Genomic DNA, 17,125 nt, shown 5'->3' with positions numbered 1-17,125 from the left:
GGAGCTGACAGACTGCCCAAAACATCCCTTAATAACGGGAGGTGCAAGTGTAGTCGGAAGAGGGTGGGAGGTCACCCACCTAACTGGAGGAATACCCTTGACTCAGAGGACACCAGTAACCACCACCAGAGGAGGCGCCCCAGAGTAGTAAAGAGAAGGAGGACTGGTTGGGCTGGGGGGAGGGGGAGAGGGGGCAGGGGTGGGGTGGGGTGTATAAATGTCACAGATAAAAAGGGACACAGCCTAATGTTTCTGAACCTCAAAGGTGTTGGAAATAAAGGGTAGGAAGCCGATCCCTTTGTAGAAGACCCAGACCTTACATATTGTGTTGCATTCATCCTGGCAAACTATGCTAACTGATGTAGGGTACAGGTAAAGGGGATTTATTCTCTTGCTCGTTGTGTAAATATAAACTATTTTTTTTTATTAAACAATTGATTGTCGCTGGTTGCTCAGTCCTTCATGGTTCGCTTAAAGTCTTGAAACCCAAATAAAGGTGAATGTGCTAGAATCTTGTGGAGAAGTTGTACACAAGCAAAGTTTTTCATCAATACTAGGCCCCTGTGGCCTAAAGTAGTACATCTATAAACCGAGAAAGGTCTTATTATGAGTGATGTTAGGCAAGCAATGTGGACACACTATGGCCCTCATTTCCCGCCACTGCCATCAGGCCGCCCTTGCGGCCTGAACCTCACCAGCCCTATTCTGGCTTCCCCTCTGGGCCGGCGGGTGGAAACAGTTTCCGCCCGCCGGCCCAGCAGCGAACAGGGCATTAACATAGCAGCCAGCTCCTAATGGAATCGGTGGCAATGTGGCAGTGCAGCGGGTGTAGCAGCACCCATTGTGCATTCCACTGCCCGTAATTTGGTCAGTGTAATGCGCTATGGGGCTGTGCATGGGCGTCCCTGCTCTACCCATGCCAAGTGCATGGGCACTGTAGTCCCCCTCCCCCCCCCCCCCCAATAGTCCCCCATACCGCCAGCCTTTCCATGGCGGATGGGGACTCAATCCCTAGGGCAGTGCTGCCCTGAAGATTACAACTGATGAGACCGACAGTGTCGGCGGTTTGACCATGGCGGCTCTGCCACGGTCATAATGTTGTGCTTGGACCACCATGTTGGCAGCGGTCTGACTGCGACCATGACTCAGGCGGTCTATTGACCGCCAGGCACATAATGACCCCTACATTTCTTTCATTCACTGAATGCATAGAGTGGCTTAGATGAGATGTGCAATACAATCAGTCGTACCAACTTTGATGCCAGGCTCACATGATCCAGTAAGGATTATGAGAACTGAGAAACAGACAGACACCACAGAGAGGCCTATGCTAAAATGGGAGAAACAAATCTAGGGCAAAAAGTAAATGCCACAGAGAGCAGGATAACCAACACCTAGAAAAAGCCTCTCTGTGCTAAAAGGGCTCACCTGAGGAATTGACTAATGGGAAAGCTGGCTATTGGATATGGCCACAGGATAGTGGTCGGGCCTTGTAGAGGTCTATGGGCGACAAACCCCTTTTATTCACATTCTAGCATTTATGATAACTACATCATTGTTTGGCGAGTGAGCCTGGGGGAGGAGGAAGAGCAAAAGGAAGTAGTGGAGCTCAATATGGAGGTAGAGACCAGTGCAGATAGTGAATACTATTTTCACCAACCAAGGCTCCTTTAGTGAGACGTCCTTTCAATACAGGCACTTTTCTGATTGAAACAGATGACGAGGCTGGGAATCCCAATACTATTCTAGATGGAAGAGTCAGTCACACATCGGTCTCATCTCAGGCCCCGTTCGAGGAGCCCTACGCACATGTGTACTCAAAACACAATGAGGACCATAACACACTGCTGCTCTCTTCAATGTGTGACGCGGACCCACTGGTCCAAAGGGCATTAAGAATTCTGACACTAGCAGCCTTGTGACTCAGACAGCAAGCTTTATGCATTAGTGCTGCAACTACCCCCTTGTCGCAGACAGCACCAACCTTCAGCCGTTTCCGTTGAGTGAAGAGTGTTGGAACAGCGCCCTTGCGGATGCGTACAGCTGGCCCCGTCCGGTCCATGCATTCTTCAGTGAAGTGTGCCGAGCACAGCCTGCTGAACCGAGAGGGCTTCCAGGGAATGCCACCAGGGCCCTTCCGATGTAGCGCCAGGATCCACTGCTCCCGCCAATCGGGGTCCTTCGGGAATCTGAGAGAAAGAGCATCAGTATGAATACTTCTGAGGGACAATCAGCTGACAAAGATCAAAGCACTAAATCAGCACAATAGTGATGACCAAACTGCTAGGCCACGTTCCATCTGAGTGCGGTTTTGTGGCCGTTTGCTGTGGGGAGTAGTTTAAGATCCCAGGATACATCACAAATGCATGCCTGGGCACACCCCCACTTTAAGTACAGCATCTGGACAACCCAAACGCGGAGGATGCAAAGGCTTGAAACAGTCTGAACTGCTAGCAATACCTCAGTGCACAATCCATTCAGTCACTTTTAGACCGTCTGGGCCATTAAAGGAAGGGATCAGCTCTGACCTCTTTCTACAACGTCGCAGTGCACGAATAATAGAACTGAATGTTACGTACGGTAACTGCCAGAAATAAAGCTTAACTCAAGTGTTCCATCCATCAATTGATTGATTTTCCCTCAGTGAGACACCCTGAGGTGTAGGAACATCCATACTTGGGTCCCATAATTCAGTGCCTCTAAGGCTCAGGCGGCATCTCACTGGTGAAGCCCAACAAAGCCAGGTAAATCTGGGGCGGCTTGTGTTCCTATTCAGAGAGGAACTGGCTCAGCACTTCAGGCTGAACGGGCCCTAGTAGGGCAGTGTCAAAGATACTTTGCAGGTGGCTGATGCCCATTTCTCATGGGACACGTAACAAGAGATGAATTCACTGAATGTGTCAGCAACTTTACGAGTGATTAAGATTCATTTAAGCATTTCCATCATGCGTCTTCTCGGACTGCAGCACTCAAGGTCACACCACAGCCTTGCTATATGCACCAAGACCATAGCCTTGAATGCAAGGTCATAGCAGTGCCTGCTATGACTGTGTTCAAGGTCATGGCAGACACTGCTCCAGGCACCAAGGGTGCAGCCGAGCCCATCAATGGCAATAACACATTTCTGGTCGTAGACACCTCTACAGGTCTTCAAGGTACAGCTAAGGCAACAACTGACAGTGTGGCACTCATAACCATAGCAGGCACGGCTACGGGTACCAAGACACAGCCACGCCCATAAATGTCAAAACCACACTCAGGTCACAACAGACATTGCCACACTGGCCACCATGGTGATAGTGCCTGAAGCTTCAGAGCTATAGTACCAGACCCACATCCTGAGCTCTCAGGGGTGCCTCACCCGACCCACATCCTGAGCTCTCAGGGGTGCCTCACCCGACCCACATCCTGAGCTCTCAGGGGTGCCTCACCCGACCCACATCCTGAGCTTTCAGAGCTGTAGTACCAGACCCACATCCTGAGCTCTCAGAGCTGTAGTACCAGACCCACATCCTGAGCTCTCAGGGGTGCCTCACCCGACCCACATCCTGAGCTCTCAGGGGTGCCTCACCCGACCCACATCCTGAGCTCTCAGGGGTGCCTCACCCGACCCACATCCTGAGCTCTCAGGGGTGCCTCACCCGACCCACATCCTGAGCTCTCAGGGGTGCCTCACCCGACCCACATCCTGAGCTCACAGGGGTGCCTCACCAGACCCACATCCTGAGCTCACAGGGGTGCCTCACCAGACCCACATCCTGAGCTCACAGGGGTGCCTCACCAGACCCACATCCTGAGCTCACAGGGGTGCCTCACCAGACCCACATCCTGAGCTCACAGGGGTGCCTCACCAGACCCACATCCTGAGCTCACAGGGGTGCCTCACCAGACCCACATCCTGAGCTCACAGGGGTGCCCCACCAGACCCACATCCTGAGCTCACATGGGTGCCTCACCAGACACACATCCTGAGCTCACATGGGTGCGTCACCAGACCCACATCCTGAGCTCTCAGCATCCTGAGCTCTCAGAGGTGCGTCACCGGACCCACATCCTGAGCTCTCAGAGGTGCGTCACCGGACCCACATCCTGAGCTCTCAGAGGTGCGTCACCGGACCCACATCCTGAGCTCTCAGAGGTGCGTCACCGGACCCACATCCGGAGCTCTCAGAGGTGTGTCACCAGACCCACATCCAGAGCTCTCAGAGGTGCCTCACTGGACCCACACCCTATGCGCTTACAGGTGGTACATAGGACCTACATCTAGAGATTCCATATGTAAAGTGTTACCTCTAGATCCTAAGAATTCACAAACAAAGTACCAGTTGCCCATGTATTGAAGCTAAAAAGTGCAGCCCCAGCCTCACACCCCGATCTCTCAAATGCAGCTTTGGCATTCACCTTGAGTGCTCACAAGTGCAGCACGGACCTACAGCCCGAAGTTTCACAACTGTACCACTGGGACTGGCCCTCCACACACGGATAGTTCACAAGTGCTGTACTAGAGACACAGACTGAGGTAAATGTGAACCACCAGACTGACCCCTTGTGTCAAGTTCTAGCTAAAGCGCAAACCCTAGATATCAGGAACTAGCGGTTTACTCCCACTGTGCTGCAGATACAAATGTGAAACTCACGGGTGCAACGTGATCGGTCTGCCTTGTTCATCCACAGCTGACGAGTTACTCTCATTTTTGCAGTTAACAGCAACACAGCACGTAGGCATCCCTCTCCAGTACAACAGCTGTCACAGCACTGAGGATAAAAAGCAAACTGTGTCTCACTACATTAAAAAACAGAACACAATACAGTAAGTCTTTGTCACACAATGAAATATACAATTGGTAAAGCGTTACTCACTGCGCCTTTTATGTACTCACAAGTCACTATTCAATGACACTTGTATAGGACCCATGGACTGGTTTATATCTGTGCAGCACTACACAAAAAACTCTTAGGCACCTAGTATTTAATGGTATACAACACATAACCGTATAGCACAGAACACAGCATCTTACAATGTATTTGTCAAACCCCGTTCGCAGAGCCGCAGACAGGGCCTACCTGGCCGGAACAATGGTTGTTGTGCCTTTCTTTGCCTCTGGTTCGTGGGGTCCATGATACTGTGGCTCTGCACACAGGGCCGCATGTACCCTTCACGCACTCGACTCTTAGATTAGCAAAATTGCGTAAAGGCTTCTCAAGGAGGTAGTGCGAAGAGCAAGAGCTCAGAACTCAAGTCCATCAAGAGGCACAGAAAGTGTTGTCTAGCCAGAGCTCATCTTTCAGTTTTAAAACAAGGGAACTTGAATCTCACACCAAAACTAAATACAACTTCAATGTGGTTACAATTACAGGATCTGGACTGCGCCTAAAAGTTCTAGTGAAGCGTTACACCAAATATAGAGCCATTTTGCCACTCTGCATGTTACTTCAGACATTGGGGAACTTGCAAAAGTAACTGGAATAGGCCTTGATTTAGCACAGTAGCAGATCACTAGACTGAGTAGCTGGTAGGTCACTGCAACTGTTGTTCAAGCTAAAAGAACTGGCAATGGTAAAGGTTCAAATGCTAAGAGCAGGTTCACCTTTGCACAATTAGCACGCAGTCTCTCAAACATTGCAAGTTCAGGTCCTGTGCTACCTAATCAGAGAAGATCATGTGGTGTTTGATGGGAGTGTTGGCAACCTTGCACCTTCGGCGTCAGCTCTGGCAATGCAGACCCACACCTAATCTCATTTTTCACTCAGCCACTAGTTTTCAACTGCAGGACTTAGCAGGTGCCAGTTTCATGCAGCTGCAGTCTCTGGGTAGGGTGCAAATGGGTGCTTGACTTGGGCAGTGTTGACCTCCTGGCTAAAAACCAACTCCCACTCCTTAAGTCCTCCTAATACACTGTAAGGGTACCAACCAGCTAGCCTGAAGCCTTTCTGGCTTGTTACTTCCTCAAGCAGTTCACTAAGGGAACCGCACTGGGAGCCCGAAGCATCCATCACGACTTGGGTCAACACAGGCTTTGCTTCTACTGGTTACCTACTAGGTCTGGCTGTCCCACACACACTAGAACATGTAGGCTTCTCCTTCTGGCTAGTCTCTCCTCCTACCAGCAGGGCCAGGCTCTATCCTTCCATCTCCGAGCTGAGCAGGCATGAAGTTTTCTAGACACTAGGAAGCCCCTCAGCTTCTGCAGTAAGGTGCACTGACTTCGGGTGTTACCTCTGGGAGACCAGCAGTTAAGCAGTCATCAGCCCTGGTCACACAGCAGCTCTTAGAATATTCTGCAGAACGCTCCCTTCTTTGGTCAAGAGAACTTAGAACTGGAACAAAGCAAGACGGTCTTGATCCCACTTTTAGACATGAGATGTGGGACCACTTTCTAAGGTACAGGTAAGGGTCTAGGGCAGTGGTTCCCAACCTTTTGACTTCTGTGGACCCCAACTTTATCATTACGCCCAGGAAAAGGCACTGAATCGGCACTCATAGCAATCTGGGATGATCTTAAAAACACAGTCGACCGCAATGGAGTTGCTGCACTACTTCTCTTGGACCTCTCGGCTGCCTTTGATACAGTTGGCTCTTTCCTTCATACCCACCATATTCAAACAACTAAGGACTGCATATGCCTATGTTCATAAATATTTTTTTCTGATTATGTGTATATTTTTAGTTATGTATAGTTCTTTAGAAAATATGTATTGCTACTATGTCATAACAATAAAATACACACACACTCTTTAAACCTGTTTAAATAAGTATATTTACCCATGGTTCTAAATATGTATTGTATGTACATATATGTGTGCATATATATATATATATAAATAAATAAATGTATGTATGTTGTTCTGTGCTTGGCATGTTCGTGGGTCATTGCATGGCTCCTGGGTGAGTTGTTATATATACTAGATATCTATGAATCCCTGCTCTCATCTTAGATCACTTATCTACCCATCATCATATGTCATCTCTCTCTATCCTCCACTCCCACTCTGACTCATCCCGAATCCATTCTACTACTTTCATCTCCTAAATAACTCCGCCTAAGCTCTTCCCTCCTCTTCCACATCTAACTCATTAAACCTCACTTTACTACCATGATCTCCCAAACAACCCTACTAAATTCACCCTCATTTATCTCACCCTGCTACTATGATCTCCCAAACCCTTCCACAGACTTTTCCCTCCTCCATCCCCCTTTACTCATCCCAAGCCTAAATCCTATTACCATAAACTCCCAATTAACACTTATGGATTCTTTCCTCCTCCACCCCTCCATTACTCCAGTCAATCTAACTAACAAACTCTCATATCTGCGGCTCAAATTAACTCATAATAATACTAAAATTGTACTCATATTTCCGATACTATTTTTAGGAATGGGGACTTTAAGTGATTTGCTCCGGATATCTGGATGTTGATTCGATGCTGAGACGCAAACTTGGTTGTTCTCTATTACAGACGGCGGTTCTGGCCTTAACGCCATATCGCCTTTAAAAAACATTAACAAAGCCAAATACCTTGTGCAGAGCTATTTGGCTTTGTTAATGTTTTTTAAAGATGTTGTGCTGAAGCTCGGACTGTTGTGAAGCAGGATTTAAAGTAAACAGAAAAAGCACTATGACACAGTCAATGCTGGGGACACAATAGCGCAGTTCTTAGTCACTTTCAGTCATGTTGCACAGTAGCTCGCGCTGCTGTGCAACATCTTTAAAAAAAACACTGAATATAACAATAGGTCTTGCAACGGCGAAACCTATTGGCTTTGCCAATGCTTTTTTTTTATATTATTAAACTTTTCCATTACCTTCTATTTACAAAGAATGATCCCTGAGATGATGCAGCTACACTTACAAGTTAACTTTCAGCACAGCAAGGGCTTTGCTCACCGTCAGGATGTTTTTTCTTTCAACAAAATTCCCAGATGCCAACTACCTGATGCAGCGGCATAAGAAAAACGATAGGGCCCACCCGACGGAATGTGGAGAGGCCGTAACGTGTATTTATATTGGACACAGTTCTTTCCATTCAACTATTCTAGCAATAACAATCCAAAGACTTGGTGTCAGGATTTCCTTTAAGATGTTTTTCTCTCTTAGAAACTGCAGGGTCTTTGGCACGTACAACCCCGTCACAGACAGTATGCAATCATGAGGCGGTAACAACTTCTCCACCCTGCTCCAATTCTGTCCGCATGACCACAACATCAGCCAAATTAGCCTCAAACACAAGCATAACTGCGCCTTAAAATGAAATCAAACAAGGAATAAGCAGACATACGAGGCCCGGCTATAGGTGGCCTTCTTTTATAATCACACGTTTCTATCTACCATGCCAGAGAGCAGTGCCACACCAGTGCTCTCTCTACTCTCCCCTTTGACTTCACATAACTATCTCTCAGTAAAATGGATAACAGAATGTTTTCAAGCCTTGAAAAAGCCCAGGCCCGCATGCCAAGTAAAGGAAGAAACATGTGTGGTCTGTCCAGGTGTCTACGATTATGCATTGCAACATTATAATGCATCTTTAATTTCTCAATCTTAATTTGAACTGCATTTTATGTATAGTTGCCAAAGTAACAGAGGTTATGATACCCCACCATAGAATTAGTTTAATGAAAGAAAAGGTTGAAGTGTTCTTTTTTCAGTTTCTCCTTTCAAGGAAAGTAGAAAGCCCCACTCCTCATAGATGCACCTTTGCACCACCCCAAACTACATGGATAATCTACTTACAGGCATCGTAGGGGCATGGAAGCTGCTAGACGTATTACTTATCGTCGGACTGCTTTAAAATCAGGCCTGGGGCTGAGCCCAGCCTCTTGGAGTGCTGCTTTGAGTGTCCCTCCTTCTGCTGGGCTACTGTTGGGCGGGGGTGCCGACTCCTTCGATAGTTAAGTGTGGGGCGGCAGTGAGGGGTGTTGCCTTTCTTAAGAGAATGCAGTGCCCGTACAGCTTGTGGCTGGGTTGAGGATAGACTGCTACTCACTTTACAGAGGTCCGTGGATCTGCTACCCACAGATCCGCCTCCAGTTTGGACAGCGCTTCTGGAGGTCGCTCACCACCCACGGTCGTACAGGAGGTGCTGTTTAAGGGTGTGCGCTGTGTTATACACCTTGGTTTTCATTGGCCACAATAGCAGTTAATTAAGCAAACGGGAAATGGCTCATTCTACAAATTTTTGTTTTCTGCTTCAAATTAGTTACCTTTCTCTTTGGGGTAGACTGAAACCGGTAGCAGGTGGTCATCTTCATATGATGTGATTACATGATTGGCAAAACTCAAGTATATAAATCAGAAAATAGGGAACTGTCCACGGCCACAACATTCCTGCAATCAAAGAAAATTAACTAGACCTCAAACTACAAATTGCCCCAGCTTGCGACAACTCATCAAAGGTTGCAACGGCTGCCCAGGGTGGCTTCAAAAATATGCAAGCCATGGAAGGAAAACAGTGCTGAGAGAAACTGAGGGATAGTCTACTTAACTAAGAAGTACTTCTTGGCCATCAATCGCTGTTTTGTTTCATCAAATCAATTGCTTTAATTTTTAACAAATAATCAGATCTGGGCACCTGAAAAACAAAATAGCTGCCTGACTAAATATAAAAAGAAAAAACGTGTCCAAGACTAATTATCCAGGCCCCTTGAGATGTGCATAAAGAACACAGAATGATAACTAAACACCCCTTCAACTTCTAAGACACGTTTTAAACATATGCAAAAAATATCAAACCCCACCAGAGAAATCTCAAAAGAAAGTTTAACAGCGGGCTCTAAATTAGAGCCCATTTCGAGCCAAAGTTGAGAAGTAAAGAGTTCATACAGTATGTGAGGAAAAGGCTGTGTGAAGATAGAGCACTAATACAGTCCTCCCAGTCCATTCATTCCTAGTGTGAGCAATCCAACCACCTGTACCTGCAGCAGCCAAATGTTTTGACCACTGACTCCACGTTGCCCTTAGCCTAGTAGCACACCGTCACATTAGTGACCACCAGCTTCAATATGCCTATTGACTTTATTTTAGCATTAGTCACTGCCACGTTAAAAGCTGCAAGTAGTTTTCCACGTTTTACAATGTGCACATGTTTTTATTCTTTGTGTTTTTTCCCACCAAGGGCTTAGGCTGAGAAGAAGGTACTCAGACGGCAGGGACGGTCTTGTTTTGAATTGGCACCTTGGAATTGTGGCCAAGTCCCGACGTGTTATTTTCAAAGCTGGCCTAAAGCAATCAGCATTTTTTGAATAAATACATTTCTGCAGGGAGAGGGAGGTTCTAGACTTTTCCTCTCTTGTTTGTTCAAAGTATAAGAGGCCGAGACCAGATGGACCGGGGACAGAGCGCGTTTGCAGATCTCAGGCATATCCAGGACGCTGGAGTGTGCCATCCTTCCTGTGCAAATAATTGATCTTTCTCTACTCGATCGATTCTGGGATCTGATGCTGAATAGGAGGGAGATGAAGCAGTGATGCCCTTTTCTCACGGTGATGCATATTTTTTAATTCATTATTTGCTTTGCATTTTAATATAGATACATATATTTGGTGTATATTTTTCAGTGGAGAATCATTTGTACATTCCTTCATTTCATTGCTGTGACCATTTTTTAATGTGTGCTTTCAGCATGCTAATCTCCTTTTAGGAACCTTGTGTAGTGAAATACTAAATATCTTCTTTGGACTAACAAGCGCATTCCAGAGATTTTTGTCAGTGCATGTGTTTTTCAGCTCGGTCATAAGTAAAACAAAACACCAACTGACAGATGACTCCCTGTTACTGGTAGTATGGGTTTAATCTACACATGAGATGCATATTAGCACTAAGAAAGCTCCAAACTACAGCTTTTCTGTCAACTCCTTTACCGATCTCTCCGACACGAAGTTTAGCAGCCCGCAGACCTTGGGAGCCTCAGACCTGATGGATAAATTCCCTGGATTGAACTCCCCAGTGAACACAGGACACCACAATAAAACTTCCAAACAGATAAGCCTGAATTGGAAATCTATCGCTTTCATACCATTGCCAAGTATGTCGCTGGAATCAATATCAAGTTAGAACATCAGAACAATCTAACACTTTGGGCAAAAACAGAAAGAGTTCCTCACAATAAGACCTGTGAATGTTCTTTAATTATTAATAAACAAAAAACCCTTCCAAAGGTCTTAGACGTTCTGGTGAGGGAAGTAAAAATCTTAAACTGTGGCCACAGAGTAATGGATAGTATTGGAGAAATCTAGAGTCATGAGAACTAAATTACAGGATGAAAACTGTTTTAGTAGTTTTAAGTCAGTGACAGTTTCACATCCAGAGAAACCACTTTATTTGGGCCCACAAACAACCTGGCAACAGGCCCACCATAAAATATACAATAATCCTTCAGAAATAGAAGCAAATGCTATCCTAAAATCATCCTCACATACCCCATCGCCACGAACGTGCACAGAAATAGCGAAAAGTGCAGCTCATTTATCATAAAAAAGGATCATTTCAAACCGATGACCAAAAGAGAAACACTCAAAATAATAATGGATAATACAGCATGAAATCCCTGACCTAATCCAGCTGCAGGCAGATTGTTCCTGAATTGTAAACTTTCCTCGAGCAAAGAGCCTCCTTCAAAGATAAAGGCATTAATCAACTGAAATACCTTTTACAAACATCTAACCCTCGAGGACTCGGTTCCATTATACCAACAGATTAAACTCTTATAAATCAACCAACTTTAAAAGGACAAAAAAAGATTTTTTTCAAGTAGCTTCCAGCTCGCCCGTGTGCACCACAGGTTGAATCTCTGTAAAGAACACACAAGAAAGGTCTGGAAACCGTGCAACAGTCCCAAAAGACCAAACAGCACACAATTGCTGCAGTGTTAGGCACTTGTGAATACGCAGCACACACTGCAGCGCGAGGCACTTGTGAATACACAGCAAGAGGTACTTGTGAATACACGGCAGGCACTGCAGCGCGAGGCACTTGCAAATACACAGCACACACTGCAGCGCGAGGCACTTGCAAATACACAGCACACACTGCAGCGCGAGGCACTTGCAAATACACAGCACACACTGCAGTGCGAGGCACTTGCAAATACACAGCACACACTGCAGTGCGAGGCACTTGCAAATACACAGCACACACTGCAGTGCGAGGCACTTGCAAATACACAGCACACACAGTGCGAGGCACAGCACACACTGCAGTGCGAGGCACTTGTGAATACACAGCAGGCACTGCAGTGCAAGGCACTTGTGAATACACTACAGCACGCACAGCAGTTCGAGGCACTTGTGAATACACTACAGCACGCACAGCAGTTCGAGGCACTTGTGAATACACTACAGCACGCACAGCAGTTAGAGGCACTTGTGAATACACTACAGCACGCACAGCAGTTAGAGGCACTTGTGAATACACTACAGCACGCACAGCAGTTCGAGGCACTTGTGAATACACAGCACACACTGCAGTGTGAGGCACTTGTGAATACACAGCACACACTGCAGTGTGAGGCACTTGTGAATACACAGCACACACTGCAGTGTGAGGCACTTGTGAATACACAGCACACACTGCAGTGTGAGGCACTTGTGAATACACAGCACACACTGCAGTGCGAGGCACTTGTGAATACACAGCACACACTGCGGTTCGAAGCACTTGTGAATACACAGCACACACTGTGGTTCGAGGCACTTGTGAATACACAGCACACACTGCAAAGCACTTGTGAATACACAGCACACACTGCAGTGCGAGGCACTTGTGAATACACAGCACACTGCAGTGTGAGGCACTTGTGAATACACAGCACACACTGCACTTCGAGGCACTTGTGAATACACAGCACACACTGCAGTGCGAGGCACTTGTGAATACACAGCACACACTGCAGTGCGAGGCACTTGTGAATACACAGCACACACTGCAGTGCGAGGCACTTGTGAATACACAGCACACACTGCAGTGCGAGGCACTTGTGAATACACAGCACACACTGCAGTGCGAGGCACTTGTGAATACACAGCACACAGTGCACTGCGAGGTACTGCTCAATGCACTGCACACACTATGACCCCAGGTGGCTAGAGGGAGTAGTGCTAGTGGACTGCGGTGTCAGTGGGTGGGTTAATGAAGCCATGAGAGTGACCCTGGGGTAGTGGACGGTGCAGGGGTCACCGGTGGCACAGGGGTGTTGATGTTTTTCTTACAATGATCCTAGGCAGCTGGTTAGTGCAGTGATTACAAGTGGCAGTGCAGGGGGGTAGTTGCAGTGGCCATTAGGGGTGGGGATATTGAGGTACTGTTGACCCCATACTGTGAACCCAGGTGGCTGGATGGGGGAGGTTAAGGGGTGAGTGGCGCTAGTGCTCCCTGGTTCCAGTGGAGATGTTAATGAGCCCACAAGAGTTACTCTGGGGTGATGGACAGTGCAGGGCACTTGTGAATACACAGCACACACACAGTGTAGAGGCACTTGTGAATACACAGCGCGCGCACACAGTGTAGAGGCACTTGTGAATACACAGCGCGCGCACACAGTGCTGAGGCACTTGTGAATACACAGCGCGCGCACACAGTGCTGAGGCACTTGTGAATACACAGCGCGCGCACACAGTGCTGAGGCACTTGTGAATACACAGCGCGCGCACACAGTGCTGAGGCACTTGTGAATACACAGCGCGCGCACACAGTGCTGAGGCACTTGTGAATACACAGCGCGCGCACACAGTGCGAGGCACTTGTGAATACACAGCGCGCGCACACAGTGCGAGGCACTTGTGAATACACAGCGCGCGCACACAGTGCGAGGCACTTGTGAATACACAGCGCACACACACAGTGCGAGGCACTTGTGAATACACAGCGCACACACACAGTGCGAGGCACTTGTGAATGCGCACACAGTGTGAGGCACTTGTGCATACACAGCGCGCACACAGTGCGAGGCACTTGTGCATACACAGCGCGCACACACAGTGCGAGGCACTTGTGCATACACAGCGCGCACACACAGTGCGAGGCACTTGTGCACACACACAGTGCGAGGCACTTGTGCATACACAGCGCACACACACAGTGCGAGGCACTTGTGCATACACAGCGCACACACACAGTGCGAGGCACTTGTGCATACACAGCGCACACACACAGTGCGAGGCACTTGTGCATACACAGCGCACACACACAGTGCGAGGCACTTGTGCATACACAGCGCGAGGCACTTGTGCATACACAGCGCGAGGCACTTGTGCATACACAGCGAACACACAGTGCGAGGCACTTGTGCATACACAGCGAACACACACAGTGCGAGTCACTTGTGCATACACAGCGCGCACACACAGTGCGAGTCACTTGTGCATACACAGCGCGCACACACAGTGCGAGTCACTTGTGCATACACAGCGCGCACACACAGTGCGAGGCACTTGTGAATACACAGCGCGCACACACAGTGCGAGGCACTTGTGAATACACAGCGCACACACACAGTGCGAGGCACTTGTGAATACACAGCGCACACACACAGTGCGAGGCACTTGTGAATACACAGCGCACACACAGTGCGAGGCACTTGTGAATACACAGCGCACACACACAGTGCGAGGCACTTGTGAATACACAGCGCACACACACAGTGCGAGGCACTTGTGAATACACAGCGCACACACAGTGCGAGGCACTTGTGAATACACAGCGCACACACAGTGCGAGGCACTTGTGAATACACAGCACTCGCACTGCAGTGCGAGGCACTTGTGAATACACAGCGCACACTGCAGTGCGAGGCACTTGTGAATACACAGCACACACTGCAGTGCGAGGCACTTGTGAATACACAGCACACACTGCAGTGCGAGGCACTTGTGAATACACAGCACACACTGCAGTGCGAGGCACTTGTGAATACACAGCACACACTGCAGTGCGAGGCACTTGTGAATACACAGCACACACTGCAGTGCGAGGTACTGCTCAATGCACAGCACACACTGTGACCCCAGGTGGCTGGAGGGCGTAGCGCTAGTGGACTGCGGTGTCAGTGGGTGGGTTAATGAAGCCATGAGAGTGACCCTGGGGTAGTGGACGGTGCAGGGGTCACCGGTGGCAGTGCTTGGAGGGCAGCGGTGTCAGAGGCCATTACTGGCATGGGGGAGAGGGGGGGGAGAACTGATGACCCTATGAGATGATCCTAGCGGCAGTGGCGGGGGAAGGGGGGGGGGGGGGGTAATTGATGATTCCATTACTGTGACCCCAGGTGGCGGGGGTGAGCAGTGGTCACTAGGGGTGTTGATGACCCCGTACTGTGACCCCAGGTGGCGGGGGGGGTGAGCAGTGGTCACTGGGGGTGTTGATGACCCCAGGTGGCTGGGGGGTGAGTAGTGGTCACTGGGGGTGCTGGAAGGTGAGGGGTCATCAGGGGGTGAGGTCAGGGGGTACTGTGACCCCAGGTGGCTGGGGGGTGGGGGGGAGTGAATAGTGGTCACTGTAGTGTGTTGAAAGGTGAGGGGTCATCGGTGGGAGAGGTCAGGGGGTACTGTGACCCCACGTGGCTGGGGGGGGGTGAGAAGTGGTCACTGGGGGTGCTGGAAGGTGAGGGGTAATCAGGGGGTGGGGTAATCAGGGGGTGGGGTCAGGGGGTACTGTGACGGGGGGTGAGCAGTGGTCACTGGGAGTGTTGGAAGTGGAGGGGTCATCAGGGGGTGGGGTCAGGGGCTACTGTGACCCCAGGTGACGGGGGTGAGTAGTGGTCACTGGGGGTGTTGATGACCCTGTACTGTGACCCCAGGTGGCTGGGGGGTGAGTAGTGGCCACTGAGGGTACTGTGACCCCAGGTGGCTGGGGGGGCGAGTCGTGGTCAATGGGGTGTTGATGACCCCGCACTGTGACCCCAGGTGCCGGGGGGGGGGGGGGGGAGTGAATAGTTGTCACTGTAGTGTGTTGGAAGGTGAGGGGTCATCAGGGGGTGAGGTCAGGGGGTACTGTGACCTCAGGTGGCTGGGGGTGAGTAGTGGTCACTGGGGGTGCTGGAAGGTGAGGGGTCAGGGGGTACAGTGACACCAGGTGGCGGGGGGTGAGTAGTGGTCACTGGGGGTGTTGGAAGGGGAGGGGTCATCAGGGGGTGGGGTCAGGGGGTACTGTGACCCCAGGTGACGGGGGGTGAGTAGTGGTCACTGGGGGTGTTGATGACCCTGTACTGTGACCCCAGGTGGCTGGGGGGTGAGTAGTGGCCACTGAGGGTACTATGACCCCAGGTGGCTGGGGGGGTGAGTCGTGGTCAATGGGGTGTTGATGACCCCGCACTGTGACCCCAGGTGCCGGGGTGGGGGGAGGGGGAGTGAATAGTGGTCACTGTAGTGTGTTGGAAGGTGAGGGGTCATCAGGGGGTGAGGTCAGGGGGTACTGTGACCCCAGGTGGCTGGGGGGGTGAGTAGTGGTCACTGGGGGTGCTGGAAGGTGAGGGGTCAGGGGGTACTGTGACACCAGGTGGCGGGGGGGGTGAGTAGTGGTCACTGGGGGTGATGGAAGGGGTGGGGTCAGGGGGTACTGTGACGGGGGTGAGCAGTGGTCACTGGGGGTGTTGGAAGGGGAGGGGTCATCAGGGGGTGGGGTCAGGGGGTACTGTGACCCCAGGTGACGGGGGGTGAGTAGTGGTCACTGGGGGTGTTGATGACCCTGTACTGTGACCCCAGGTGGCTGGGGGGTGAGTAGTGGCCACTGAGGGTACTATGACCCCAGGTGGCTGGGGGGGTGAGTCGTGGTCAATGGGGTGTTGATGACCCCGCACTGTGACCCCAGGTGCCGGGGTGGGGGGAGGGGGAGTGAATAGTGGTCACTGTAGTGTGTTGGAAGGTGAGGGGTCATCAGGGGGTGAGGTCAGGGGGTACTGTGACCCCAGGTGGCTGGGGGGTGAGTAGTGGTCACTGGGGGTGCTGGAAGGTGAGGGGTCAGGGGGTACTGTGACACCAGGTGGCGGGGGGGGTGAGTAGTGGTCACTGGGGGTGCTGGAAGGTGAGGGGTAATCAGGTGGTGGGGTCAGGGGGTACTGTGATGCGGGGTGAGCAGTGGTCACTGGGGGTGTTGGAAGGGGAGGGGTCATCAGGGGGTGGGGTCAGGGGGTACTGTGACG

The 17,125-nt window shown here is 49.9% G+C and overlaps 1 protein-coding gene across 4 annotated transcripts in view; it reads right to left on the bottom strand.

Moving 5' to 3' along the window:
• The window catches only part of LOC138249652 (zinc finger protein ZFP2-like), a 125,944-nt gene that overhangs the window by 78,554 nt on the left and 30,265 nt on the right, over positions 1 to 17,125 (bottom strand). For 3 of the 4 annotated variants that reach the window (XM_069203608.1, XM_069203607.1, XM_069203610.1), the window contains exons 2-3: positions 4,638 to 4,755; positions 1,985 to 2,189 (exon numbers count right to left, since the gene is read on the bottom strand). In XM_069203608.1, the coding sequence (XP_069059709.1) occupies positions 1,985 to 2,189; positions 4,638 to 4,726 (294 nt within the window). In that variant the 5' untranslated portion in view covers positions 4,727 to 4,755. Of the gene's footprint in view, positions 1 to 1,984; positions 2,190 to 4,637; positions 4,757 to 17,125 lie in introns of all 4 variants that reach the window. The other variant, XM_069203609.1, reaches the window with a different exon arrangement.

This window comes from Pleurodeles waltl, chromosome 8, assembly GCF_031143425.1.
Source record: "Pleurodeles waltl isolate 20211129_DDA chromosome 8, aPleWal1.hap1.20221129, whole genome shotgun sequence".
In the NCBI taxonomy this organism is placed as follows: domain Eukaryota; kingdom Metazoa; phylum Chordata; class Amphibia; order Caudata; family Salamandridae; genus Pleurodeles; species Pleurodeles waltl.
This window is presented reverse-complemented; position numbering and strand designations above follow the sequence as displayed.